At 38.2% G+C, this 26,945-nt stretch overlaps 1 protein-coding gene across 6 annotated transcripts in view; it reads right to left on the bottom strand.

Annotated features, from left to right (window-relative positions):
• ATP11A (ATPase phospholipid transporting 11A) overlaps positions 1–26,945 on the bottom strand; it is a 234,538-nt gene that overhangs the window by 34,267 nt on the left and 173,326 nt on the right. For all 6 annotated transcript variants that reach the window (XR_013483324.1, XR_013483325.1, XM_020965229.2 and 3 more), the window contains exons 14-20: positions 23,997–24,160; positions 22,332–22,403; positions 19,578–19,651; positions 17,983–18,086; positions 10,337–10,518; positions 6,737–6,988; positions 4,931–5,105 (exon numbers count right to left, since the gene is read on the bottom strand). Coding sequence is in view for 4 of the 6 variants with exons in the window: in XM_020965229.2 (XP_020820888.1) it covers positions 4,931–5,105; positions 6,737–6,988; positions 10,337–10,518; positions 17,983–18,086; positions 19,578–19,651; positions 22,332–22,403; positions 23,997–24,160 (1,023 nt within the window). In the remaining 2 variants the exon portion in view is untranslated. The remainder of the gene's footprint in view (positions 1–4,930; positions 5,106–6,736; positions 6,989–10,336; positions 10,519–17,982; positions 18,087–19,577; positions 19,652–22,331; positions 22,404–23,996; positions 24,161–26,945) is intronic.

Genomic DNA, 26,945 nt, shown 5'->3' with positions numbered 1-26,945 from the left:
AAGCAATCTTGACACAAGGAAATACCTCCTTAGCATATTTCCTCTGAGTAAGTCCCTTTCAATATATATGCATTGTGTGATGCTACATGCTTTGTAGTCTCTCAAGTTGCAAACCATTATTAAAAGAATTCTGAATATTTTTGAAATACTCTTCAAGGTCTCATATTAGAGCTTTGCCATCAAATTGTAAAGGACACGGTATCAATATATATCTTAGGGAGGCAAGATATTAGCCTTAACAAGTGTGTCAGCCTCCTTCCCACTCTAAGGCTCCCTGGAGATAGCCTCTAACAGCAAGGAAAGCAAGTGTCTATGTCTAGAGTAGCCCAAGATACCACAGGTGCATGGGTGTGTGTGTATGCTGGAAGGAGCAAGAGGAAGAGCGCCAGATGAGGTGTGGTGTTCCTAATCTTCTACCTTGTATCTTTCCTTTGTGTCTCTCTCCAAGGGAGGTATGTAGGGACATCCCTGAGAAAACTGTGTGTCCTGGATGGCCCTGCAAACTGAGGGAGCTCTTGGCCTTAAGACAATACCACAGGACTACGCAATGGTATATCCCTGTGGGTCACAAGGTCAGTAACAGCCACTCCTGGACAGCACAGCAATGCCAAAGAAGGGGTACTAGATGGTCCTCAAGTTAGAGGACATAGGTTCAAATTCCAGCTTCACTATTTGCTAACTGTCTGACCTTGAGCAGATCACTTCATCACTCTGGGCCTCAGTTTTGCCATCTGTAAAATGAAGTTGTTGGACTGGAACAACTCTCATGTCCCTTCCAGTCTTATGAGCATGTGGACCATCTTGGGTATGGCTGTGTAAGACCAGGTGATATGCTAGCAGTCAAGGATCTCAGGATCCAAGAGAAATGCCAGCACGTTGTGGAGTGGGGTCAAGCCTGGGGGTTAACAAGTGCAATTACAGGAGTGGACTGTGAGGAACAAAGCTTAGGAAATGAGCAACATCTCACTTAGGGAATATACACAGACAACTCCTCTGAAACGCCTTCCTCAGCCACAGCTTTGCTGGCACCTTAACCCACGATTCTAGGTCTTCATATTGTCAGGAGACAGGGAGGAGAAGAATTTGCCTTTCTTGGTCACTAGTCAGTTGATGTTTCAGATGCAGTAGTCCCATATTTTTCTATCAAATCAGGTGTGGGTGTCAATCATCACAGTTAAATAATTTTTAAAAAGGGTACACTTAATTGAGAAATATCCTTGAAATACCTTTCCCTTAGTTCTTTAAGGCTGAGTATTTGATTATGTTTGGGCATACTGAGAAGATGCAAGATGTAGAATTCATTAGATAAACAGTTTCAATATTGGATATAAGGCAGGGAGTGAGACCCCTGCTAATGTACATGTCAGTCATGATTCACAATGAGATATTTAAGGAGGGCTAAAATGAGCAAGCTCCAGGACTTGCTGGCCAAGTAACCTTCTCCACAGAATATATCAAGTCTAATAAGAATACTCATTGAGCTAAATCATCTCCTGGGAGAAAGGTTAAGTTCAAAACTAAGAGGTGTGAAGGCTGTAAACTAAGAGGTTAAGAAAGTCCTGAGCTCATGCATCTGGAGGCTGGAGGTTGGTGAAGAAGGTGGGTCAGCTAGAAATGGCAAGTTTCTGCAGGTAGAAGGAGCTAGACTCATCACAGCCTATATTTTAGAAGGAAATGACACAGTTCCTTCGGCCCAGCACTGACAGCTATTCTTACTGAGAGCTTTGCCGACAGCAGGAAAGAACTGAGGTTAGGCTAATAGGAAACAGTGATATTAGGACCACTCAGGTCCACATTTTCAGTGTGGGCAGATTTTTTGTGTATTCTCCTTGGTTTGTATATGTTGGTGAGTATTTTTTATATACTGAGCTAGTTTGTAATATGCCTGGGTTCCTAGGAATATAGGGCCATTGGGCTATTGGGTGATGATAATGTATCATAAGGCAATCTACAGCCAGGTCCTGGGTATGTCAATATCAGAAGTTACAGGACCCCTACATATCAACCTGTCTATTTGAGTTTATTTGTGTACTCAAGTAAATGCCAATGTCAATAAAAAATTAGAATTTTTAATAGAGAATCCTTAGTGAAGTTAACGTGATTATCTAAACTTGACTTTCATATTATTAGGAGGACCAGGGGTATTAATTATGTCAAGTGACACAATGATTTTTTAAGATAATTTTTAATAATTTTGCTATAATTCCTATCTGTAAAAACACATAAACACAAACAATTACAAGTAGATTTTATAATTTTAATGTGAAGGAAAAATTTTCATTCTGCTACCTTCAAATGCACTGGGTCAATTGACACAGCTTGGTCCTGAGGTATTCTTAAATTCTGGTCCTTATTTTTAATGTGGCCACACAAAATTACTTATTAAGTTACAACTTGGTATGTTTTTTTTCCCCCATCTGTGCTTTGCTGACTTTTAAAGGATCTTAGTCATTTCTGAAAGAATCTTTAACACTTCTAAAGAATGCTAGTAGTCCACATATATGTAATTTTGATGGAAAATATTTTATTTTCTCACTACTATCTGCCTTTATTTAAATGTAGTCTTTCTATGGACTGGGTCCTTCAAATGGCTTCTCATTTGTTGCTAAGATAGAGGTTTAGGATGAGGAAGTCAGAGCTAACTACTTGGGGACAGATGTGGAAAAAATGAGTAATTCATGGTAAACACTACTGTGAAAATGATTTATTATCAGAAGGTAGGATATATGAGAGGACTGTTTTTCCCATAAGTGGTGAAAGCTGTGCCAGTGAGAAAATGAAATCAGTTTTTTTTTATCAAATTTATATAAATGTGGACTAGTGATATTCTTTAGAACTTGAAAAAATCAAATAGCTTTGTGGTTTACAAAGCATTTTATGTTTCATCTTTACATTATTCCTCATCTGAACTGTAACAAACCTAAAAGCCCTGATTAGTTTCAAATGGGCATATTGTTTTAATTTTTAGTGAAATCAGGTTATCGAGATGTGATTCCATTCAGTAAGGTCTGCAGAACCACTACAGATGTATCATAGACATTAGTACACTTGAGAGAGTAGGAAGTATGTAGCATCACAAAGAACAGAGATGGAAAAGGGCTTTTGGAAATATAATAAAGATGATTACATTCTATTTCCTTGCCATATTTTCTTTTTGAACCTGTGAAGAATTAACAAATACCTTAACAATGACAGCAACTTTCATAAAAGGACACTTACCTGATACAAGTAAGTGGAAGAGCAAGAATAAAATAGCTGTCATAACATCATAATCATACAGATCAAATTTCCCCATGTAGAGAACGAAGTGCACAGAAAGATGACAATTTTACATCTTCTTTCATTTGGCATATTCCTTAGTAGGTAGAAGTCAATTCTATCCTTTTGTGAATACTTTGTTGAAAGGCATCATGGTGTAATAGAGAGAGAACTGACCTTGAAAACAAGGAAACCTGGGTTTCATGTCCCAGCTCCCACAGATGCTGGATAGATGACCAAGGGCCAATGAAAACCTTTCAGTGCCCTAGGTCGCTGGTGTCAAATTCAGACAGAAACAGGGGCCAGCAAACCTTACATAAATGGATCCCTGCATGCTGTCTATCTTCTTTCTTTCTTCTCTTTCTCTTTCATTAAATTTTATTTATTTTGTTAAATATCTCCCAATGACATTTTAGTCTGGTCCTGGCTGTACTCTAGAGTGTCATGAGATTCGTGAGTGTTTGACATCTCTGCTCTAGGTGCTGAGGTACTGTGGGAGAGGGTGTTTCTCAACCTGGGAACTCCTTATAGCAATGAAATCACAGGTACGGTCTCTAATCCTCACTACTTTGCTAAGCTGATTTCAACCAATCAATAAGCATTTATTGACTACTTAATGTATGATAGGCATTATATTGGCGTGATAAAAGAAATGATTAGTCCCTGTCCTCTGAGAGTTTATAACCTAAGCTCTTACATGAAGCTAACTTGCTCTCTTCATAACGATCTTCTGTTCTGAAAGACTAGAGATTATATACCTTTCATACACCTATATAACATTTAAAAATATATTACATATCTGTGTATCTATATATATTTATTTAAATCTGCAGGTGCTATATGAGACCTTTTAACTTAAAACATCTACCTTCCTGCCCCCATTAAATTTTTAGCAAGGCCAACATCTGTTTTGGGCCATACAGTTATATCTCACTGAGAGCTGACAGAACTTGTGCATGGACCAGGACAAAGGGAAGCAGGATGTGGAAACTGCACTATTTATTTAACATGGTTTATTCTGTTTTTTCAAAGTGTTACAAATTACCAGGCATAAGAAACAATCACCCTTAAATGTAGCAATAAAAGAAACATTAACTACCACAAGTCCTTTCTGATACAAAGTGTATATGATGTTTTTGAATGTTATTTCCGATTATGCAAAGGACTATTCTCCTTGCTACCTACTAAGGAATATGCCTATTATTTCGTCGTTCCTTTTATTTTGTTTAAGATCTGTAGTCTATCCAGTCCTCCACAGACAGAAGAGACCCACTGGCACAGTGAGGTACTACTATTCTATTTACCTCATACTCACAGAGACTCTACAGGGTACACAAACAGAGTCAGGAAAAAACAGTTAATTAAACATGCTCGTTAACTGGTTATATATTAAGAATATGTGAATGAGACACACATCATCAACACAGGCACAGCAAGGAACCTTTTTAATGTGTCATTACCTAATTGCACTTATCAGCTAGATTTTCATGCTTTCTAATTTTAGTACGTCGTTCTTTTTTTTTTTTGCTGCCATTTTTCATTTTGTAGAGGGGCGGAGAGCAACAGACACCACAGTTAAAATTATTACAGGCTGTCACAACTGAGTAATGACTTTCAATATTTACCTAAAGTGATGCCACTTTGTCAAGTCATTTGGAAAAGATCCACTAACCTGTGCCTTCTGCAGAGGGGCCATCCGACAGCAGAGTACGGCGCTACAGTTCCTACAGATTTCCAGGAAGAGCTCTCGGTAGTTTCCAGAGCTCCCAGGTTGTCGGGGCTTCATTATTAGTGACAATGCAGCTCCATCAATAATTAAGCCAAAATCTTGCATATCAGTTGAAAGTCTGCAGGATGCACAAATAACAAATGCTAAATCTTCACCTTTTGAGAGGGGACATGGCATTTTTGGGAGTCTACAGGAGGCCTACACACATCAATAACAATACATCAGTGGGCTTAAGGGAACAATATTTCTTGGGTATCCTTTCCAGTGTTTGATGCAAGACCTTCAATAATTTATTTTTGCTGTTTTTTAAACTCTGCTCTAATTTAATTTTTTTCCTATTGAATTTAGGAAAATCTCTAACTTAAAATTATTTCAAATAATCTGATATCTGAGTTTTCAATAGTTTACTTCTGAAGTAAACATAAATGCTTACAAATTTTATAGTCTTCCCCATCTTCCAGTCCAAGCCCTAATTCCCAGGCTATCCTGTCTTTGGGGCACTTCTTCAGTTATCTAAATTGGCTAAAGCCTAGCATTGAAAAGATTAGGGCATAAATGTCTGCAAATAGTCACAACTGTGACCAAGGGAAAGAATGGATGGATCATAGCACAGCTTTCACCACTAATGGGAAAGAAAACCAGTCCTATCATATATCCTACCTTTGGATGATCATTTTCACGTAAGTATTTACCATGAATTACTCATTTTTCCTGTCCCCCAGCAATCAGCTCAGACTTCCTTATCCTAGACGTCTCTCTTAGCAACAAACGAGAAGCAATTTGAAGAGCTCACATAAAGGGAGATTCCAGTGAAAAAACCTAACTGATTCCATTTTGTAATTGATTCTATTCTATACCAACCATCGACATTTTGTATAATTGCTTATGTCATGTTTCTTTGTCTCTGGGTTAAGTTCAGAAGTCCCTAAGTTTAGAAGTTCAGTTTTTCTGTGAAATCAATAGTGTGTTCTTACATCAATGAAATATGTTTTCTCTATCCCATAGTTATCCTTCTGGGAAGTCTGGTCTGTTATCTCTGTCTTTCAAGGAAGTCTGGTTTATAATTCATATACCATTAACTAACTTTACAGGTGGACTCAATCAAGCAGCAACAAGATGGGAGGAAGGGCAGTTGCTAGTCCCACATACCTGATCTCCAGCCGATCATATTGTTTTCCCCATGTATGACCTTTTAACTCTGGATGCTCTTTTTGCCTATAAAAATTATCTTTAAGCCCTACTTGCTAAGGAGCTAAAGACCCCGTTTATTGGTCACTGCTAGCCTTACCAATCATAAAATGAACATGCTCAGAACTTTCTTGACTCATTTTACCTTAATTGTGTGATAATGATGCAAGAATCTGAATGGACTCTGAACACTCTGACGTGGAATGGGTATGACTGGAGTGGAACACCACTTTAAGAGAAAGCCAGGAAAGACGGTTCATTCCTCAGCAGCCTCAGAAAATTATCTGAGGCAAAAAGTGGTGAGAACTCAATTGGGTTTTGCAGCCTGCTCTTGGGACAATTTTCATGGAGGCATCTGTGATCTTTTACACCACATCTCTTGTGTATAATGGCATGGACTTGCAAGATGAAGCAGTAGTATTGCATCACCATGACAGACTACAGCTAATTGCAGCATCTGGCTCAATGGCCATACTGAGGAGCTTCAGCTGTTTTGTTCTCAGCTACATTAACACATGTTCCACGACCCCATTTTGACTGAGGAATGAAGGTATTACTTGCCCTGAGAAACTGTCCCTGGTCATACTGCCACTGCAGCGCAGGACGGTCTTACTCAGCTCAAAGAGCACATCGTGCAGGCTCTGCTCTTCAATCTTCTTCGTGGTCAGCTCAAGCAGTTGGGTGTTTCTCCTGAAAAGCTTGCAGGCATAGCAGGTAGCGGCTGCCGTCTCCATCTTGTCTCCTGTCAGAACCCAAACTTTAATGCCTGCTTTCTGAAGAGCTTCGATGGTATCTGCAGCTTTGTCCTGGAGGCTGGGGGGGGGGGCGGCAAACAGATAATAAATATTGACAAAAACCAAACTGGAACAAAAATTGCCAGAGTCTTGTGAATCTCTTAAAATGTTTTGGCCCTGAGTACTTAAAGGCAACACAGCATATCTCTGGGGACCAAAACACTGAGGAAGGAAAACTATTTCTTCTTTTAGCCTCAACTTTTTCCAAATATTAGACTGTCATTTCTACATTTGGTATTACTTTTTTTTTTGGGGGGGGAGGCTCATTTCACAGCACAATGAATGCTTATCAACTCATCTTACCGGGTCTTATGGGGGAAGTCCTCTGTGGAGACTGGGTTTGGCTTAGGCTGAATCAAAGTTAACTTCTAGCCCTCTGATTATAATCATTTCCAGAGAAAAAACCCAAGTAGTAACTTTCTTCAGCTTTTTATTTATGCTTTTCAGTTCATCGTATATTTTCATTTTGTTTCTTCATTTCTTCTAAATGAATTCCAATCTACTTTCATTCTGCATCTTGAAACTAAAAAATGTGGCTCAACAACCATTTCTCATAGCCTAACAAAGACTTAAAAATCTTGCAAGCTATATCATTTTTGTAAGAGGTAAGCAGTTACTTTTGCAAAATATAACAATTTGCAGTTGGTATTTTCAGAGAATACTATTTTGTTACTTGTAATCTCCTGCTTTAAAATTATAATTAAGACTATGTACTGATAAAGTCATTGTCCATACATGGATGTATTTATGTGCGTACCTATATACGTATACATTCACCTATCTATCTATCTATCTATCTATCTATCTATCTATCTATCTATCTATCTATCTATCTATCTATTCATATATGGGGGAGGGGAACAAATATATGCATGAATATGTATTTGTTACTGATTGTTTTCAACTGTGGACATTTGTCTCTGTTAAGTCTTTATTCACTACATGCATAAATTAAATTATATAAAATATAAAAAAAATACAGTAAAATAAAAGATACAACATAATTTTCTACCTGTATGTACAGCCCCCATTACAATCCTACCTCTAATACTTCTGTGTGGTATGGAGGTGACTCTGAGGGGTCTCAAAAGCTATGGCAGAAGATTATAAGAAGATTAAGGCGGGTCCTACACCAAGATTTTTGTTGTTCAGACACGTCCAACTCTTTGTGACCCATGGACTTACCCATGGGTTTTTCTTGGCAAAAATACTGGAGTGGTTTGTCATTTCTTTGTCCAATGTGTCCCCATTTTACAGCCGAGGAATGGCGGCAAATAGGGGTTAAGTGATTTGTGTCAGGTCATACAACAGCTAGTAAGTTTCTGGGGCTACATTTGAACTCAGGTCTTCCTGATTCAAGGCATAGTGCTCTAACCATTGTACAACCAGGCTGCCCCTACACCAAGACAGAAAAACTTCAAGTAAGCTCTGGGTGGCATATTAGGAGACTGAGGACCATGCAGAATGAATATGGAAAGATTTATCATCAACAGGTGGCCAGTATCAGTGTCTGAATATTTTGGTCAAAAAGACTCATGAAACCTGTCTACTGGAGTGGGGCTGGGGAGGGGGAGAGAGAAGGGAAGAGGAAGAAAGAGGAGTTATGTTGTACCACTGACAGAAATCCTTACATTGATGACACCACACACACACACACACAGAGGATTTCCCTAAAGCATTTTAAGCTAAAAAGTTTAAAACTACACCAAGACTTCTGAGACAGTGGGGTGTGTGTGTGTGTTGGGGGGGAAGGGTGTCTGTCTATCTGGATAGACCTGTGACTTCACTGATATAAGGAACTCTCTCTACCAATGCAGGTCAGTGCCTTGTCAGCAGCTGACAGTCTCCAACACTTGCCTGGAGCTCTGACAGATAAATGACTTGCTCAGGGTCACACAGCCACTATTGTAGAAGTGGGACCTGAACTCAGATGTCCTCGCATCCAAGGTCAGCTCTATTCCCTACACTCTCACATAATACACATACATATGGAGACACACTCATGCATTATGAGTAAAGACTAAACATTCATGTCTATAACTCAACAGAAAAAAAAAAGTCACGCACTGGCATCTTGTTCAAAACTGTGAAATGGAAGTGATGGAATATCGTTACATCATAAACAATGCTGAACATGGTGTATTCACGGTGACACACAGCAGCAGAACCAGGAGAACAATGCCCACAAGGCCCACAGTGATGGGCAGGAAAGCAGCTGGGAAAGGCTACAGAATTCTGGTCAATGCACAGACAAACTTGAAAGGTTTGATAAAGAAGCATGCCCACCCACGTCTTGTACACAGCTGATAGATGAGAGTACATATGTAGCATGAGATCTGTATTTTAATATGTGGTTAACAATTGTTTTTGCTTGACTATCTAAGGGAGGGCTTCTTTTTTAATTTTTTTCTGGAGACTGAGTTGAAGTTAGTGTGCAGTGTTTAAGAGACGTCTGCTCTTCAAAAAACATTAATAAAATATTAAAAAACTCAGCAAAAATAAGCTGAGAAAGGGATACAATCAAACAGGATAATTGTTACTATTACATTAAATTTAAACTATTTAATAAAACCAAAGCTATACAAAAGTTTATAGTTTTGTAGTGTCCCAAAGTACAGTTTTAGAACACTTTTTTTTTGGGTGAGGTAACTGCGGTTAAGTGACTTGCCCAGGGTCACACAGCTAGTAAGTTTCAAGTGTCTGAGGCCAGATTTAAACTCAGGTCCTCCTGACCCCAAGGCCGGAGCTCTATCTACTGTGCTACCTAGCTGTTCCCAGAACACTCTTTATAATAAGTTGCTTTTTACAATGTTAAATATTCATGTTTATTGATGATTGTTAAGTTAATAGTAAAAAAAGATGTGAATTGTAAGAACCTTCCCAGTTAATATTTCTATTGTAAAAAATACGCTTTAAAAAAAAGCCTAAGGGGCAGCTTAACCCTGTTTGCCTCAGTTTCCTTAACTGTAAAATAAGCTGGAGAAGGAAACAGAAACAACCTAAACAACTGAACAGCAACGACAACAAAAAATGAGCCACTTTTCTGAAAACTACGTAAATTATGAAATTCCAGGTATCTTTTCATTTTGTCTAGTTCAAACAAACGCCTCAGCAGGAGTCTATCAAATGAATCTGTTAATCAAATGAAGCTGTCTGAGTTCCTCTATAGTGGTTAACAGTGACAGAATCTTATCCAATCCCATGGACTTCATCTGTGTGATATAGGCACAGCTGTGTTAACGACAGTTAAAAGCTGCATCTTCTTCTTGGGGGAAAAAGACACACAAAAAACGTGTCCCTCAAGTAGTCTTTTTTGATCACTATGTGTTACTGAAAAAAAAAAGATTAAATAAATATGGTACTTAACCGGTCCTCAACAGCTGTAGCACCAAGCAGAGTAAGGTCTGTCTCAACAAGCTCGTACGCCTCGGCCAATTTCTTTTCTCGTTCTTGAAGGGCCACTTTTGCTTCGTGTAGAAGTTCACAAACCTCATTATATTCTTCCTGGGTGAGTTTTTTATAGGCAACACATAGAGTTCGCAGCCCTTCCTGAAATATACATCCAAAAACAAATATCACATAAACTATAACCTGAAAGGGTCGCCAGTTGCAAAATTATTTTTTTTTATTATCTTTCTTAATCCTCTTTTCCCTTCCACTTAATAATAGTTATCTCTTACACATCAAGGGGGTTAGAGGCACAGCATCCCTGCAATCTGGAAAATCTGCATAAAATATTTTGGCCCTCCCTTCTTACCAAAGAAGGAAGCCTGAATTTTTTTCTTTTTCTTTTATCGGGGGTTTACAGTACTTTTGGTAAAATTTGGGTTGATATTATACAATATCACACATATATTTTATGCATTTCTGAGTTTCTAAACTTTTTCTGTCGTTTTCTGCTGGCCTTCTCATGTTGTCTGAGGCTTCGGTAAAACTCATTTAATTTCTTATGCTGACCTACAGCCTGATGTATTGAAACCCAAATGAGGAAAGTCAGGGTGTGGAATGGATAACAGTATAATTAAATTGACTAAGAAAAGATTCAAAGATAATGAAACTCCCTGCCCTGAAGGAGCTTACATTCTCTGGGATTGGGGGAGGAGGGCAAGTATTAACAGCAGGCGTGGGGGAGACTTGGGGATCATCCCCCACTCATGAATGAATTTTACACGTTGCAGAACAGCATTTAATTCACACTAGTTATGAATATGTAATGCAGAATTTTAAAGTTTGCAAATTAACGTGAGAGGCAGTAATGATGTACTGGAAAGAACACCATACTTTTGGTCTAAAAAACCAAGTTCAAATCCTGGCTTTGCCTGTGAAACTTAGGCAAGCTGCTATGAAGGCAAAATAAGGGTGGTGCTTATAAATAAATTGTGAAAAATGTGTTGGAGGGCATCCAGAGACCCTTGGAAAAATGGTACAGAATGGAATCAATTCTTGTGGTCTCAACCCTAGCCCAACCTAAATTAGTACAAATATCCTCCACAATAACCCCAGAAAGCAGTTCCTACCTCCTGCTCAAATATCTCGGGTGAAGGAAAACTCACTAACTCTCTCAAGGCAGACCATTAAACACGTGCACACCTCTAATTGATGGGAAGTCTCTATTTATATAGAATCAGAAGTTGCCTGCTTGTAACATCTACTTTGTGGTCATAGTTCTTTCTTTTGGGGGTGAAACTGAATGATTTAATTATAGATTTGGAGTATTATGTCAAGTTCTGGGTACCATATTTGAAAATGTCATTGTCAAGCTAGAATACTTTCTGAGAGAGCACATCCTATGAAGAACAGTTGAAGGAAATGGGACTGTTTAGCCTAGAGAAGTGAATGTGTAGGGAGGCCACGAAAGCAACATTTACAATCCTTAAAGGGTTCTCGTATAGATGAAGCATTAGACTTGTTCTGCTTTGGGCAGAGAGCAAACTAGGACTAACAGGTAGAAGTTAATTTTACCAACATAAGAGAAAAGTTCCTAGTCATTGAAATGGCCCCTAAATGGAATGGGTTACCTAGTTAGGCAATGAGCTCCTGGTCTTTAGAGATAGGCTAAATGACTATCTGTACAAGATGTTGGAAGGGAGAATCCTAAGCAGTGGGGTCAGAGGCTGAGACAGATCTGAGGTAGATCCCCTCCTAACTCTCCTTCTTCCTAAATTTATGATTTGAAAACTATTTATATGACCCCCAAGAATTCTCTTCTTCAGAATAAACATCTTTATTTCCTTCAATCAATCATCCTATAATCCAGTATTCATCAGAGGAAGGATGTGAGTTCAGGTCTTTCTGACTCCCAGGGTGGCAGTCTATCCACTATAGTAGACTGCCTCTCACTCTGAATATTAAACTGCTAATAACGAATTTTAACTGAAAGGCAGCGTAGTATAGCAGAGAAAGTGATAGTTTGGAAACCTCGGTTCAAATCTCTCCTTGGATGAAATAAATGACCACGGCATCTGACACAGTAGAGAGAGAATCTACACTAATGAAACTACAGATTCTTGATGTACTGAGGCGATGAAGCCAAAAATCTAAATTATACTGCTAACTGATATTGGGCTTGCAGTCCACCAAAACCTGCAAGTTTTCCCCAACTTCTCAAAAAAAGAATTGCTGTTTCGCCTTGTCCCCTCTATCCTGTCCCTGTGCCATTGATTTTTGAAGCCCTAGCTCTGAAATTTAAAAATATAACTATAGCAGTTCTTTTCTAGTGAGCTATTTCCCAACAGTGGTCTGGCTTTCACTGAATCAAGACTGCAAAAAGGCTCCGGATATTTACAGGTTCATAGGGTTCTGGAAATGTAAGGGACTTTAGAGGTCCATGTATGTCCTAATGGACCCTGTCATATTCTGCAAGACATCACTTAATCCATGTTAGCTTTTGAGGAAAGAAAAATAATACTCTATTAAGCCAATGTCTAAGTATGCTTTAAAAAGGGTTGGGAAGGATGTTATATTTCTAGACTACCGGTAAAACAATCTGTTTCTCATTACTTGTAGGAACTGTTATAAAACAAATGGTTTTTTGCCTCCCTCACAGAACAGTGTAATCAGATTTCTAGGAATTCTAAAGTCTTAGGGTAGAAACTGAAAGGAGTGAGGACCTTTCTTTTCTTCTGTTACATGATTTTGATATATGGAATTTGTCTTAAGAGATTTTTAACATTACCAAGTAAGATTAATAAAGGCAAATAGAAACATATTTCTGAGTTGTCACTTCTGCAAAAAGCACAAAAGCACAAAAACTCAGGAAATATGGCACAGTAAATTTTATGCCTGTAGCTTCTGTTACATAAGTATCTGCATTTAGGAATCTGGCATAATGTAATAAATAATACAAGATGAAGAAAAAGCAAAGTTGAGGGCCTGGATTTTCTCAGACTCAGAAGCTGCTCAGATAGAACGTACTGGATTACTCTTTTAGTTCTATTAACTTCCTTGTACTTTACAAATGACCTCCCTCTCAAAATAATAGGGGATAATGCAGGGAGGAAAAAATAGAACCAGTATTCTTTCAAGCAGAAAGTATTTCAGCATGATTATCTCCAGTTTTTGTCATTGTGGGGAGAAAGATTTGATTATGAGTAACAAAACCATTCTGTAAATAGGCTATTTTACCTGTCCCAAATGTTTAAAAATCTGCACAGGGCAATGGTCACATCAAGTGAGGGAGGAATAGAGTTTGGCCATCCATTTAATCATAATAATAGCTAATATGTGTAAAGCTCTTTAAGGTTTGCAAAGTATTTTTTGTTTATGTAAATAATCTCATTTGATTCTTACAACAACCCTGTGAGGTAGATGCTATTATCCATGTTTTACAGATGCAGAAACAGAGACTCAGAGCAGTTAACGTACTTGTGCAAGGTCACAAGAGTCTGAGGAAGGATTCAAACTCGCATCTTCCTAACTCCATGACCAGGACTCTAGCCATGATACCATTACCTGCTTATACTTAAAATAAAATAAAATTTTATGGATTCCCTTTCTCGTTATAATAGTCATTTCTGGAAAAATGAAAAACACTCCACTTTGACCCTGTCTGGACCAAACGCTTCCCTGTAACAAAGGAAAACAACTGAGAAAAATAGACTGGATAGTGACCGTCTAACAAGTGTGCAACCTTCTAGAAGCTCTAGTCATCCCTTGCCTCTCTGCCCTGAAGGAGGAATGTTTCATTATCTGTGCAATATTGTTTTTAATGCACTCCCCAAAGAGAACTGTCTCTCCCAAAGGACAAACACAAGCTTCTTATTTTTCCTTGGACTCCTGTCTACATTATCCTGTCAAGGATAACTCTATCAACATCTATTCAAAAGCTCTTTACCATGCAAAATGTCTCAGATATGGACATACAGATGTGCTGAGCTCCAAGGACCCCTAATTTCATCAGTGTGAATAATTTCCCCACCAACACAGATGGGCAACTCCATTCCAAGCCTTATTATATAGCTTTACAAGTTACAATAGCCTCTGATGATAAATGTTTGCATAAAAGATAAGAAATCACTCTATTCCCAGTCTACAACTCTTATCGGTTCCCAGCAGAGCTGAGGTTATAAAGTGGTTATATTGCACTATATTTAAAGTAACTGTTGGTTAGCAAATGAGGTTTGCCACAAGCTCATTAAGAACAAGCCTACAGGATAGAAGTCAGGAGGACCTGAGTTCAAATCTGGCCTCAGACCAAATACTTGACACTTACTAGCTGTATGACCCTGGGCAAGTCACTTAACCCCAACTGCCTAAAAATAAATTAAAAAAAAAAATTAAAAAAAATAAGCCTACATGGGGGCAGTTAGATGGCCCAGTGGATGGAACACTGGTCCTGGAGTTAGGAGGACCTGAGTTCAAATCCAGTTTCAGACACTTCATACTTACTGGCTGTGTGACCCTGAGAGAGAGAGAGAAAATAAGCCTATATGGGTAAAGAATGAGACATATGATTTTTAGATATGACCAAATGAGGGAAATCTACCTTGCCTCAATATGCATACTTGAGTTTTTTTCTTTTTTCAATAGGAGGCAGGAGGGTGGATGAGAGAGAAAATTATTGTTAACTGCAAATAAGTAAATAAACAAATTAAAACAAATAAGTAAGAATAGGTCTGCATATCCCTTAAATAAGAGAAAACCTAGCAGCAAGTGGGACATATGGGTTCTTTCCCAAAAGCTTTCCTGACAGTACCATAAAGAAATGAGAGAAAAGAAGAAAGAGCAGTCACAGTTTCCATCAGTTTTATGTCTACCTTTTCATAAGATAACAGATCTAGAGCAATAAGAGACTTTCATGGTTATCTGGTCCAACCTCCTCCTTTTACAGCCGCAGAAACTGAAATCAAGAAAAATTAAGTGATGTGTTCAAGGTCCACACTGGTGGGCATGTTTTCAATTCAGGTATTCTGACTCCAAATCCAGCATTCTTTCAATAGAGGAGAACCTCCAGCCCATTCCCAATCCCCTAATTACACACATAGACTTCAGCCGGAGAGATGGATGCAGTGATTACTTAAAGAAGGTTTCCAGCCAGAAGTCCTGAAGAATTTAAGCTTCAAAGAAGTTTGGGAAATGAAGTCAGAAGTCTAAGTATTGAATAGAAGAATTCTTTGCAGATTAGTCTAGCAGAACCTTCTAAGTTTGTTATTTGTGGGAGTACAGTCAGGAAACTTAGTACAAGTATTTAGACAGGAAAGACTTCCTTATAAGCCACTTTTGTTCCCTAAGGTTCCTACCAGCTCTAAAAATTCCAAGTTGAGAAACAATCATATATATATACACACACACACACACACACACATATATATACATACATATACATATATATATATACACACACATATATATATATGTAGTGGGAAGAACACTGGACATGAAGTCAAGAGCCTTGGCGTGGATTCTAGTCTTAAGTTTGATAATAACTAGCTTTGTAACTACAGCTCTCTAAGCCCTTTTCAATTGTTAAATGGGAATTACTAATAATAAATTTCTCAGAGAATTGGTATGAAGAAAAGTACTCTATAAACCTCAGAGTACTATAAAAATAGGATTTATTATTAAATTCTAAGTATTCCACAAGTGATTTTTAATGAAGTATTCTATTTGGCCATTGAAACTAGTTATGTGTGTGTGTATATATAAAAAGTACTGGTTATATATAATTTTATATAAACTAGACAATTTAAACTAAACTAGTGTATAACTACTTCATAGAGTATTTTATATTATTAAACTAGACATAAACTAGTTGTAAAGTAGTTATATACGAGAGTGCATATATATTTATTTATAGTTTATCATATAAATATTGATTTGCTGAGAAAATGGTGGCATAGTCATAGGAACTTCTTAAGTGACAGCTGGCATGGTCCGTTAAACAACAGCAAAAATCATACTGGTTCCATCTTGTGGCCTCAATGAGTAATGGCTCTTGAACTGATGGGCCAATGAACAGTGTGGGTTTCTGGGCTTATAAATGTTAAAAAAAAAAAAAAGCATTAGCAGCAATGTGACTTGAATAGAGGAAGACCTAGATTCAAACTCTGCAAGTGACATTTAAGAGCTGTCTGACCCTGCAAGCTCCATCCTAGACTCGGTATGAAGATCAAAGGCACTTCTGACTCCTTCTACAACACTTTCATAGGAGTCAGAGCTCTAGCGGAGCTTAATGATGACTTGGTCCTCACTTTACAGTTGAGAAACCAAAGCCAGGAGGAGGGAGGTGACGAGGCTAAGGCTGCACAGGCAGCAGGTAAAAGTCACACTGCCGGGAGTCTTTCAAAGCCCTAAGCCAGGTCTCTTTCCCCTCCATGGCCCTTCCTCTATAAGATGTAATGCAGTATCAAATATACTCCTCCCTCACTCATTTCCTTCAGCATTCAGTTCAACCACGGTCTTCTCAATGAGGCCGTCTCCAACTCCTCCAGCTGCCAGTGGGTCTCCTCTAAATTATCTCGTATTTACATTTGTGCAAGCTTATACATGTACGTGTTATTTCCATTGACAGAATATAAACTCTTCAAGCATAAGAGCTGTTTCTCTTTTACCTTTGCATCCCCAGTGCCTAGCCTACAGAAGGTACTTAGCACCCGACTGATAAATACACATTATTGGACCTTGATGAACTTCCATTGAGATTTTCTCGGCTAAAATGTTCTTTTATAGTAATGTTTTTTTTTAAATATTCCACAGCACACCTATCAATTTCTAAATTTGAAGACAAAGAGATCCCCACATTCACTGATGAAAAGGTATGAGGTGAGACAGCTGTTGTAGACTGAAGAGTAGAAAAACAGGCCTTTGAAAAGAATTCCCTTACTCATGATGGCAAGCACAGAAGTCATTTGAAGAAGAAGGTTCTCAGATAAAAAACCATAAACTACCTGGGAGATGGATGAAGCCCAAAATTGTCTTTGCTGGGATGAAGGCTCATGGATTAAAGAAGACAGAGGTACAGGAAATGGGGTGCTTCTGTCCCACAAAAGATCACAAAGGTGAAAAGCCAGACCTTTGTGAAAGACCAGCTTTTATGATATGCTGGTAGAGACTCAATTATTTGTTAGGAAGTCTTCATTTATCCATTTTACTTAAAAATTGAAAGGAGAAAAAATACGTACAGAGGTTGAAGAAAAAAATGAACAAAATGTTTTTAAGGTAAAAAAAACAACTCTATCCTATTTTTTAAAATTAATTAATCTGAAACCCATTTAGACCTGAGATTTCTTAGCTCCAGGGCTCCAACTTGTATATCATGGATAAATGCTGGGCAGAATGGTTCCTTAACCATCACCACCTTCCCCCCCCCCCGCCCAATAGCTGAATAACTATTTGTCCTGTATGATGAGTTTCCCCATTCTAAATTACCCATCTAGGGACCATAATACCTATTCTGGGCAACGCAATGTTTGGAATTTTCAGACTCCAATATGACCAGAAGAAAGAAAACATTTCCTTATGGCAACTCAGCTTGGTCCTAAAAAAGCCTAATGCATGCTCAAGGCATCATCTCACCACTGCGTTGCGCTCCACTCTGGATCGTATCTGATCTACTTTGCCTTCGGTTACTCTTGGAAATATTGAAGAATCTGCTCCCTTGCAAAATAGGTAGATGTCCCCTGTAGAACGAGAAAGCAAAGCATAATAACACACCTGGCCTTAAAACATAATGTGCTGGTGTTTCTGTCCATATTTTATAAACTCAGTAAATAGTGGGCAAGAATCTACATGTATAATTCCAACTATCCTCTTCAGTAACAAAACCAGGTTCCACAACACTGTGAAGAAGTCTTTAAATCATTCTGTAGACATGCTCGAAGAAAAAACATAGCAGGCCAGAGACAATCACAAAGGACATTTCAGTGAATTTCAATAAACTGACTAATATACAATCAAGTTCTGGTTAGGTGCAGAATGGGAGACAGGGATAAATGAAATGCACAGATTATCCAGAAAAAAAAGAAAAGAAAAACATTTTAACTTTGTTCCCTTCTAAACTTAAGGGAACAAGAAACAAAATTAACTAGTTTGCATTTCATCTTCTGTCTCCTCTGTCTTTTTTCTCTAATGGAGATGCTGCCAATGGGCAGTGAAATGACCTTGAGGAAGGAGATAGAGTAAGCAGGAAAAGCAAAGGCCACAGTTAATCAGAAAAGAAGATAAGCACACGCTGAGAGTTTAAAAGCTGGACATTTTTCAAAAAGCAAAGCAAAACATTTTGTTCATACACAGAATACTGTGAATATGCACTGAATAAGTTTATACTTTTACAATGAATGAGTTATATCAGAATCCTCTGTAGAAAGAAAAAAAGGGGAATGGATCACTCTTTCTAAATATTTGATTTTTCGAAGACCAGCACAAGAATTTGGTCACTCCTTTGAAGTATGTTGCAGCAAGATTTGATTTGTATGTTTCATATGACTTTTAAGTATTAATGGAGATGGGTAAATGTATGTATGTATGTATATGTATATACACACACACACAAACACACAAAAAGGAAGAATGATCAAATTGTGCTCATGCAAAGAAACATCATCGTAAAATATCAAATGATTAATGTGGCTTCTTTGGCTGATAACATTTTGTGGTATTTTACAGAGACATTAACATTTGCATCTTGAATTGTCTTTTCTGACTTGTTTTAAAGGCGATCATTTTAAATTTGGAGAGAAAAGAAAAGGACTGCAAAAATCTCAAACAGAAAAAAAGTTCTATTATGGAGAAATTTTAAATATTCAGAATTATTCAAATTATTCAAAATTCAAATTCAGAAATATTCAAATAGTAAACATTTTAAATATTTAAATAATTGCATGAAAGCCAGAGATAATTAGGTATCCTCACAATATTAAGATTTTGAAGACAGGAGAGAAGGAACTGACTCTTGCATTCATCATAAAATATTAAAAGTTAAAAACTAAATTTCTCTCAAGAGTATAAAATCAGTTTTCAAGCAGGGGCTATGTTCATAGATCTTAAGAAGAATGAAAATTTAGTCTTCGTAGTCAGGAAAGGCATAAGTAGGTCCTATAGAACTCAATCATAAAAACAAAAATTCAACCTTCATGTAACTTTGAATAAAGAATGAAACAAGATCTTTCTACCTGAAGCAGACTTGACAATCACACTCATCCTTCTCCTCACTGAATCAAAAGTCAAAGTCTCTAATAATTCATACCTGAAGGGGGAAAAATGGGTATGTATTAACCTTGTTTATCATTTAATTATGTAACAGCTTAACATGAAACCAAAAATATTTAGTTCAATTCAAACAGTTAAGTGTCTGTACTAGGGATGTTCAGTCGGGTTCAACTCTTTGTGACCTCATGGGACTATGTCCATGGGAGGTTTTTTTTTTTGGGCAAAGATACTGAATGCTTTGCCATTTCCTTCTCCAATATGCCCCCATTTTACAGATGAGGAACTGAAGCAAATAGGGGTTAAATAACTTGCTGGGGTCACACAGCTAGTAAGTGTCTGAGCCTAGGTTTGAACATAGATCTTACTGACTCCAGGTCCAGTGCTCTATCCATAGAGCCATCTAGCTGCCCTTGTACTTTTTTTTTTGTACTAGGAATACAAAGACACCCCCACCCCAATCAATAGTCCCTGCCCTCAAAGAGCCTATATTCCACCTACAACAAGTACACAAATAATTAAAGACAAAGTAATTTGAGAAGAAAGTGATCATTTAACAACTGAGGCAAGGAGCTGAGGATAGCACTGGCTAAGGGTATTGAAGGGATATGACCACTGAGAAGTGGATTCAAGGAGGGAGATGTACCATGTGTCAGGGACAAGTGAATATGCAAAAGATGGGCATGGAAAATCGATCTCGGGGAATGATCAGGAGTCCCATTTGGCTGGAACAGGGAGAACATGAAGAGGAGTAATGTGAAATGAGACTAGAAAGGTAATGTGAGGTCAGACTGTAGAGAGCCTTAAATGCAAGGCCAAGGTGTCTGTGCTAAATATTAAGTATATTAACTATTATTCTGTACTGTATCAAGATCAAGTATAGAATCTGTTCCAACAGGTAAGGGTTTATTTTTTTTTAATTGCACTAAAGTGGTTTTTACTCAGCATTACACGCCACTATTACCTTCCTCCTACACTTGTGATGATATGATATGAAATCATAGGTTAATCAGAGGTTAATTTTTCAAGGAATGAAGGGTAAGTGAACGTCATTTAAGATATGGGAGCCTGGGTAGGAATTTGGAAAGAATTGCTTCCCTGTTTTAACATAAAAATATTCTCCAATAGATGTGTTATTCAAAATTTAGGTTCAAAGGTCCCTGTATACATATCTCTTCAGTTCATTTGTTTGTATTATGTGACATAGACAATTATTCACCTATGATCTCATATATCTGTTCTTTTGGTTTGTTTATCTGCAATGGGACAAGACGACAAAGGAGTAGTTGTAATTTACCCTAATCTCTGAAAACTAGGGAAGTTCTGATTGCATATCTCAAAATCCTCCTTCTGACACATCTTAGCTCTGTGACTACAAGCAAATCGTTTAAACTCACAGTTGCCTCAGGCAGCTCTCTAAGATTACATTATATACAGTTGCCAACATCCATCAATAGAGGGAGTTTCTCCACAGGGAGGCTGCCTACATTGATGAAATCTGAAGTCCAGACAACACCAAACCACTTTCCTTCATTAAAAAGTTGTATTTTAAAAATTTTAGGAGCATTGTAAAATGACTAGATCAACATAAAATCAGAACCTCTAATCACAGTTTCATAGCAATTATATTAATCAATACCTTCTTTCTTTAGAGAATCAGAGTTTCTACCATTGGCTTAACCATTTTCCAAACAGCTAGTTTTCCTTGTAATCCATATGTTTTATTTTATGCATTTTAAAACACTGAGTAGTCTAGACTTTCAAAGGGGTCTCAAAACAGATAATCTCCCCCCCCCGCCAAAAAAAAAAAGGTTAAGAACTTCTTTAGAGTTAGAAGGGTTTTTACAAGTCATCTAGTCCAACCCACATTGACTTGCCCAAGATCCCACCTTAGCTGGCAGAGCTCAGGTTCTAACTCAGTTCTTTTTCTCTAAATCTAGTGTCTTCTTTCCAGCACACGACACTGCCTTCCATCCATAGTTCTCTCTCCCCCATGTACTCAAATTGTATAAAACTGTTACAATGCTTAAATGAAAACTTAGAGAACTTTTTTTTGGTGGTGTTGGTGGTGGGGAGTTTGGGGGAGAAAGGAGGGATAGGGATGGGAATTAGAATAGGGCAGGATTCTAACTATTCCTAGAACATAAATCTGACCATCTCATGCCCAACTGTGAAGTTTCCAATGGCAATTCTAATACTTTAAAATACAAAATCCTTAGCTTGGCACTTCAGGCTCTTCACAGCCTGACTCTTACACACCTTTCCAGTCTAATTTCACGTTGCTCCTCCTCATGCCTTTCCATTCCAGTTCAACTGCTTGCTATGCAGTGGTTACTTCCAGATGACAGCCCATTTTCTGCCTTTGCACAGACAGTCCCCTATGTCTGGATTGTACTTTCTCCTCGCCTTTGCCCTTTGGAATCCCTGACTTGCTTTCTACATTAAACCTTTACTGATTCCTTCAGTTGTTAATCCTCTTTCCCTCCTGAAATTATCCTACGCTGCTTTGTATTTAATTATCTGTGTACATGCCATATGCCCCCAAAGAATGTAAATTCCTTGAGGGCAAGGTCCTTGAACCCTGCCCCATCTATGACAATGCCTTGCATAAAGTAGTTGCTCAATAATTGTTGGTTGAAGTTCAATAACTGCTATCAGACTTATTAAAAAAAATCTGTTTTTACCCCTTTGTTCATCTTCTAATTTGAATGTATACTCACCTCTCAATATCATTGTCTCTATTTAATAGCTCCATGTAACTGTCTTTCAGCCTTAGGTATGTGAAACCAAGCCTATAAATAGTAAAAGGAGAAACTCAGGAATTATAGAAGGACTTCAGGATTTGTAAGTAAGAGAAGATGAATTCTGCTTTTCTCTGGGGAGAATTATGAAACCTCTGGGGAGGTTTGCTTTTCAAATGGAAAGAATTTTGAAAAAATTGAGGTTATAACCTGCATCATAATGTTTTGATATATGAAACCACTCCTTATTCCCCTTTAGCACATCCCCAAATTCACCAGTATTACACAAAACCTTTAGTAACGCTCTTACCACCTTATCTCCTGTGGTAAAGATGATGTGGCTGAATCAAGCACAGGTCATTTTGGACTGATTATCTCTCTTTTTATTACAATTCTTTCTTCCTTGTTCTTGAATTATTTTTGAATATAATGTCAGAGGTGGTAGAGACCTTAGTGATCATTTAGTCCAACCTCATGTTATAAGAGGCTCATGTCACAAGGTTGGTTAACAGTAGAGTCAGGAGAAGGACTCAACAACCTGGCTCCGAGAGCCATGCTCATTCCACTCTAGATCACTGGACTGGTCTCTCTCTCCTTTCTTTGTTCATTTTGTTCAATTGTTTTGGTCATGTCTGAGTCTCTGTGACTCCATTTGGGGTTTTCTTGGCAAAGATACTGGAGTGGTTTGCATTTCCTTCTCTAGCTCATTTTACAGATGAGGAAACTGAAGAAAGCAGGGTAAAGTGACTTGCCTACCCTCACACAGCTAGTAAGTGTCTGAGCCTGGGTTTGAACACAGATGTTCTTGACTCCAGACCTAGTGTTCTATACATTGTACCTCCTAGCTGCCCTTCTTTCTTTGGACTGGCACCAGTATGCATGGCCGAAATATATTTAGTTTCCCATCTGGGAATCTATTTCCTCAGCAAAAAAGCTTGTTTGAGCACGTTCATTTATTTTTAAGTTTAAATTTCTAATATTTTTAATAAATCCCAACAACTGATCCAATTTGCATACCTAATGTTTCACTTAGGCAGGTAGGTGGTGCAGTAGATAGAGTAACAGGCTTGGAGTCAGGAAGACTCATCTTTGTGAATTAAAATCTGGCTTCAGACAGTATTGTGTGACCCTGGGCAAGTCACATAACCCTGTTTACCTCAGTTCCTCATCTGTTAAAAAAAAAAAGTAACTGGAGAAGAAAACCAAGAAAACCCCAAAGTAGGGTCACAAAGAGTTGGACATGACTAAAAAACATTGGTTTTGCCTCAGAATAAAGAAAATTCCTTCTAGCTCAGTTAGTAGGGATTGTGTGGGAAACACACACCTAGTCTTCAGAGTGACAAAGGGCGTATCATTTAAGGAACGCCCTTGAAGAAATAGTGTAAGATTCTTATTAGACGCTGAGGGCAATTTTCTTCATTGGAACCCATTTCCAAAATCATAATGGAAGTCCATGGAAGAACATTTCTTACACACAATAACTTAGGAATGCACTCAAACTTGGGATCTTATATAGAATTCTGGGATCTTAAAAGTTGGATGGAACCTCTGAGGTCATCTAATGTAACATTTTACCTAATGCAGAAATCCCTTCAATAAAATCCTTATACTTTCAAATCCAAAAATAATGCCAACTGTACTTACCTTTGAATGCCTTCAACTAATGCCACTTCATCTGGTGATGATGAAATATATATGCAAGATCTTGATGAATCAGGTGATTTTTTGGCTCCATCTACAAGGACATCATCCTTCACCTGAACTGTGTGGCAAAGACAGAGAGCCCGAAAAAACAGCTCTTCTCTCTCCTATCAAAATATAAGACAGACAATAAAATACAATAAAAACCTACGGTCAGATAGCTTCAAAATCAAAAGAAGGTAACCAAAAGCAACAAAGGACAAGGGACAATTATTTATGGAGCAATAAACATCAAAACTCCTGTTTAGTTTTTAATAGCTATAAAGTGGAATTTAATTATGCTTGCTGTTTTCTTTTTTAGATATATCTTAAGAATCATGTGTATGGAGATAAACAATTATAGAACTTTGGGTGCAGAAAACTGAATATAATGTTAGACTTGATTGCCATTTTGGTTGGTTCTGCTAAATTCTTTTTCTTTTCTTTTTTTTTTTTTTATTATTCCCTATTATGAAGGATGGCTCTCTGGGATAAAGAAGAGACAGATCATAGATTGTGAAATGAAGGATATATAACACATAAGATCATTGGAAATTTAAAGACAAAAAATCCTAGAACTTCGGTGAAATAAGAATTTCTCTCTCATATTTTCCAAAAATGAAGATGCATGTCTTTAAGAGTGCTTATATATAAAAGGGAGAGTGACTAAAAAGAGTAAGGATGAATTAAGAAAAACTGTTTCAAGAGTCTCTAAGGAATTTCAGCACACGTCTGTTAACCTACAATATTACAATAATATAATATGAAGTCCTGCCAGAACATCGCCCATACTGCAGGTTAGCATTACAAGGGAAGCAGTGTGGTAATGATGTTCTTCCATTAACAATGAGAGGATCATAGATTCAGGGCTACAAGGGACCTCAGAGGTCATCTAGCTCACCTCTGAGGAAACTGAGGCCCAGAGTGTTTCACTGACTTGCTGAAGGTCATAAGGCAGTAACAGGGGCAGGATTTGAACCCAAGTCCTCTATCTTCAAAGTCATTATTATTCTTTATTATACTATACTAAATTAACTTGTTCAGTAGGACAACTAGCACTTATTGAGCACCTATGTGATGGGGATACAAAGAAAGGCAAAAAAAGGTCTGCTCTCAAGAAGCTCCCAGTCTACTAATGGGAGAGACAACATGCAGACAGCTATGTACAAACAAGATATAGACATGCTAAATAGGGTGCAGTCTTAGAGGGAAGGTGGCAAGTTGAAGGAAGCCCGGGAAAGACTTCTTTCAGAAGATGGGATTTAGTTGAGACTTGGTGCAAGACAGGAAAGCTAAGAGATCGAGATAAAGGAGAACATTCCAGGGATGAAGGACACCTGGTGAAAATGCTTACGGTTGGGAGATGGAGTATTGCGTGTGAGGAACACCAAGGAGGCCAGTACTACTGAACCACAAAATACACGGAAGGAAGGAAGGTCTAAGACAATTGCAAAGGCACAAAGGGGCCAGGTTACCATGAGCTTTAAAAGTCAAACAAAGGATTTTTATTTCATCCTGCAATCAACATGGAGCCACTGGAGTTGAACAGAGGTGTGATAGGATCAGACCTGTGCTTTCAGGATGGTCAGTCTGACAGCTGAGGGGAGGATGGACTGGAGTGGAGAGAACCACCAGGAGGCTAGTGAAGTAATCCAAGCATGAGGTAATAATAAGTGCCCATACCAGGATGATGCAGTGTCAGAGGGGAAAAGGAGGATTGTATGAGAGCTCTTACAAAAATGGGAACAACAGGATTAGAACACTGAATGCACAGGGGGGTGGATGACTGAAGTGCCAAAGATGACACCGGGGTTGCAAACCTGGGTTTCTAGAAGAATGCGATACCCTCGCCAGTATTGGCCAAGTAAGGAAGAGGGGAGGGTTTTGGCAGAAAGATAAGAAGGTCCGTTTTGGACATGTTGAGGTTAAGATGTCTAAGGCATACCCAGTCTGAGATGTCAATAGGTAATCAGAGATTTGAGACTGGAGGTCAGGAGAGGGTAGATCTAGATAAGGACATCTGAGAATCATCTGCATAGACAGGATAAATGGAACCATCAGCTCACCAAGTCAAATAGGATAGTGGTAGAAGAGATGGTAGCCGAAGACAGAGCCTCTGGGAGACACCCTCCACCCCGTTAGCGGGCATGACATGGATGATAAAGATCCAGGAAAGGAGACACAGGTGTGGTCAGATAGATGGGTAGAGTTTAAGATGAGTCTGGCTCAAAACAGATGCTGAGATAGGTCAAAGTATTGTGAAGCTCTGGTATGCTATCACTATATTCATGTCAAAATCATATAATGCTTTATTTCTCTCCAATTGTTGAATTTTTGCAGCAGAATTGCAGCTTCCAATACTAAAATGTGGTGAACATAAGTATTTTTTGATATTGAATCATGTTCCTTTTACTAATGAGAGGACAGCATAACAGACTAGTTAAAAGGAAGTTAGCTTCACAGGATCTCTGGCCTCTTTCCAGACTCAGATCCCTTCTGTGGGAGGTCTTTCCTGACCCCACCCCCAACCCCCCAACTGTTTTCCCTCCCGAGGTTACTTTCCATCTTATACCCTGCACAGAACTTGCATGTGTCTATTTATAGACATGGTCTCTCCTCCATTAGAACAGCTCCAGGAGAGCCATGACTATTTTTGCTTTTTTCCTTCAACTCACAACTCAATACAGTGCTTAGCACATACTAAGAGCTTAAAACACTGCCCTGTTGATTGACTGACTTCACCGTCCTTGTCTGAACTGGCTCAGAAACCAAGGTCAGCAGTCTTTGTAAGAAGGTTCTTTGGGAGATGTTTTTCTAATTCTGCCAAAGACCGTGGAAGGTGTATAATCTTCCCCCTGCGTGTCACTGGGATGTGGAAGAATTATGCTTCAACAGCTATTTTTCTTTCAATAT

This window comes from Phascolarctos cinereus, unplaced genomic scaffold (assembly GCF_003287225.1).
Source record: "Phascolarctos cinereus isolate Bilbo 61053 unplaced genomic scaffold, phaCin_HiC Scaffold_7;HRSCAF=346, whole genome shotgun sequence".
Classification (NCBI taxonomy): Eukaryota; Metazoa; Chordata; class Mammalia; order Diprotodontia; family Phascolarctidae; genus Phascolarctos; species Phascolarctos cinereus.
The sequence above is the reverse complement of the archived record's forward strand: the minus strand, read 5'-3'. Positions and strand labels throughout refer to the sequence as shown.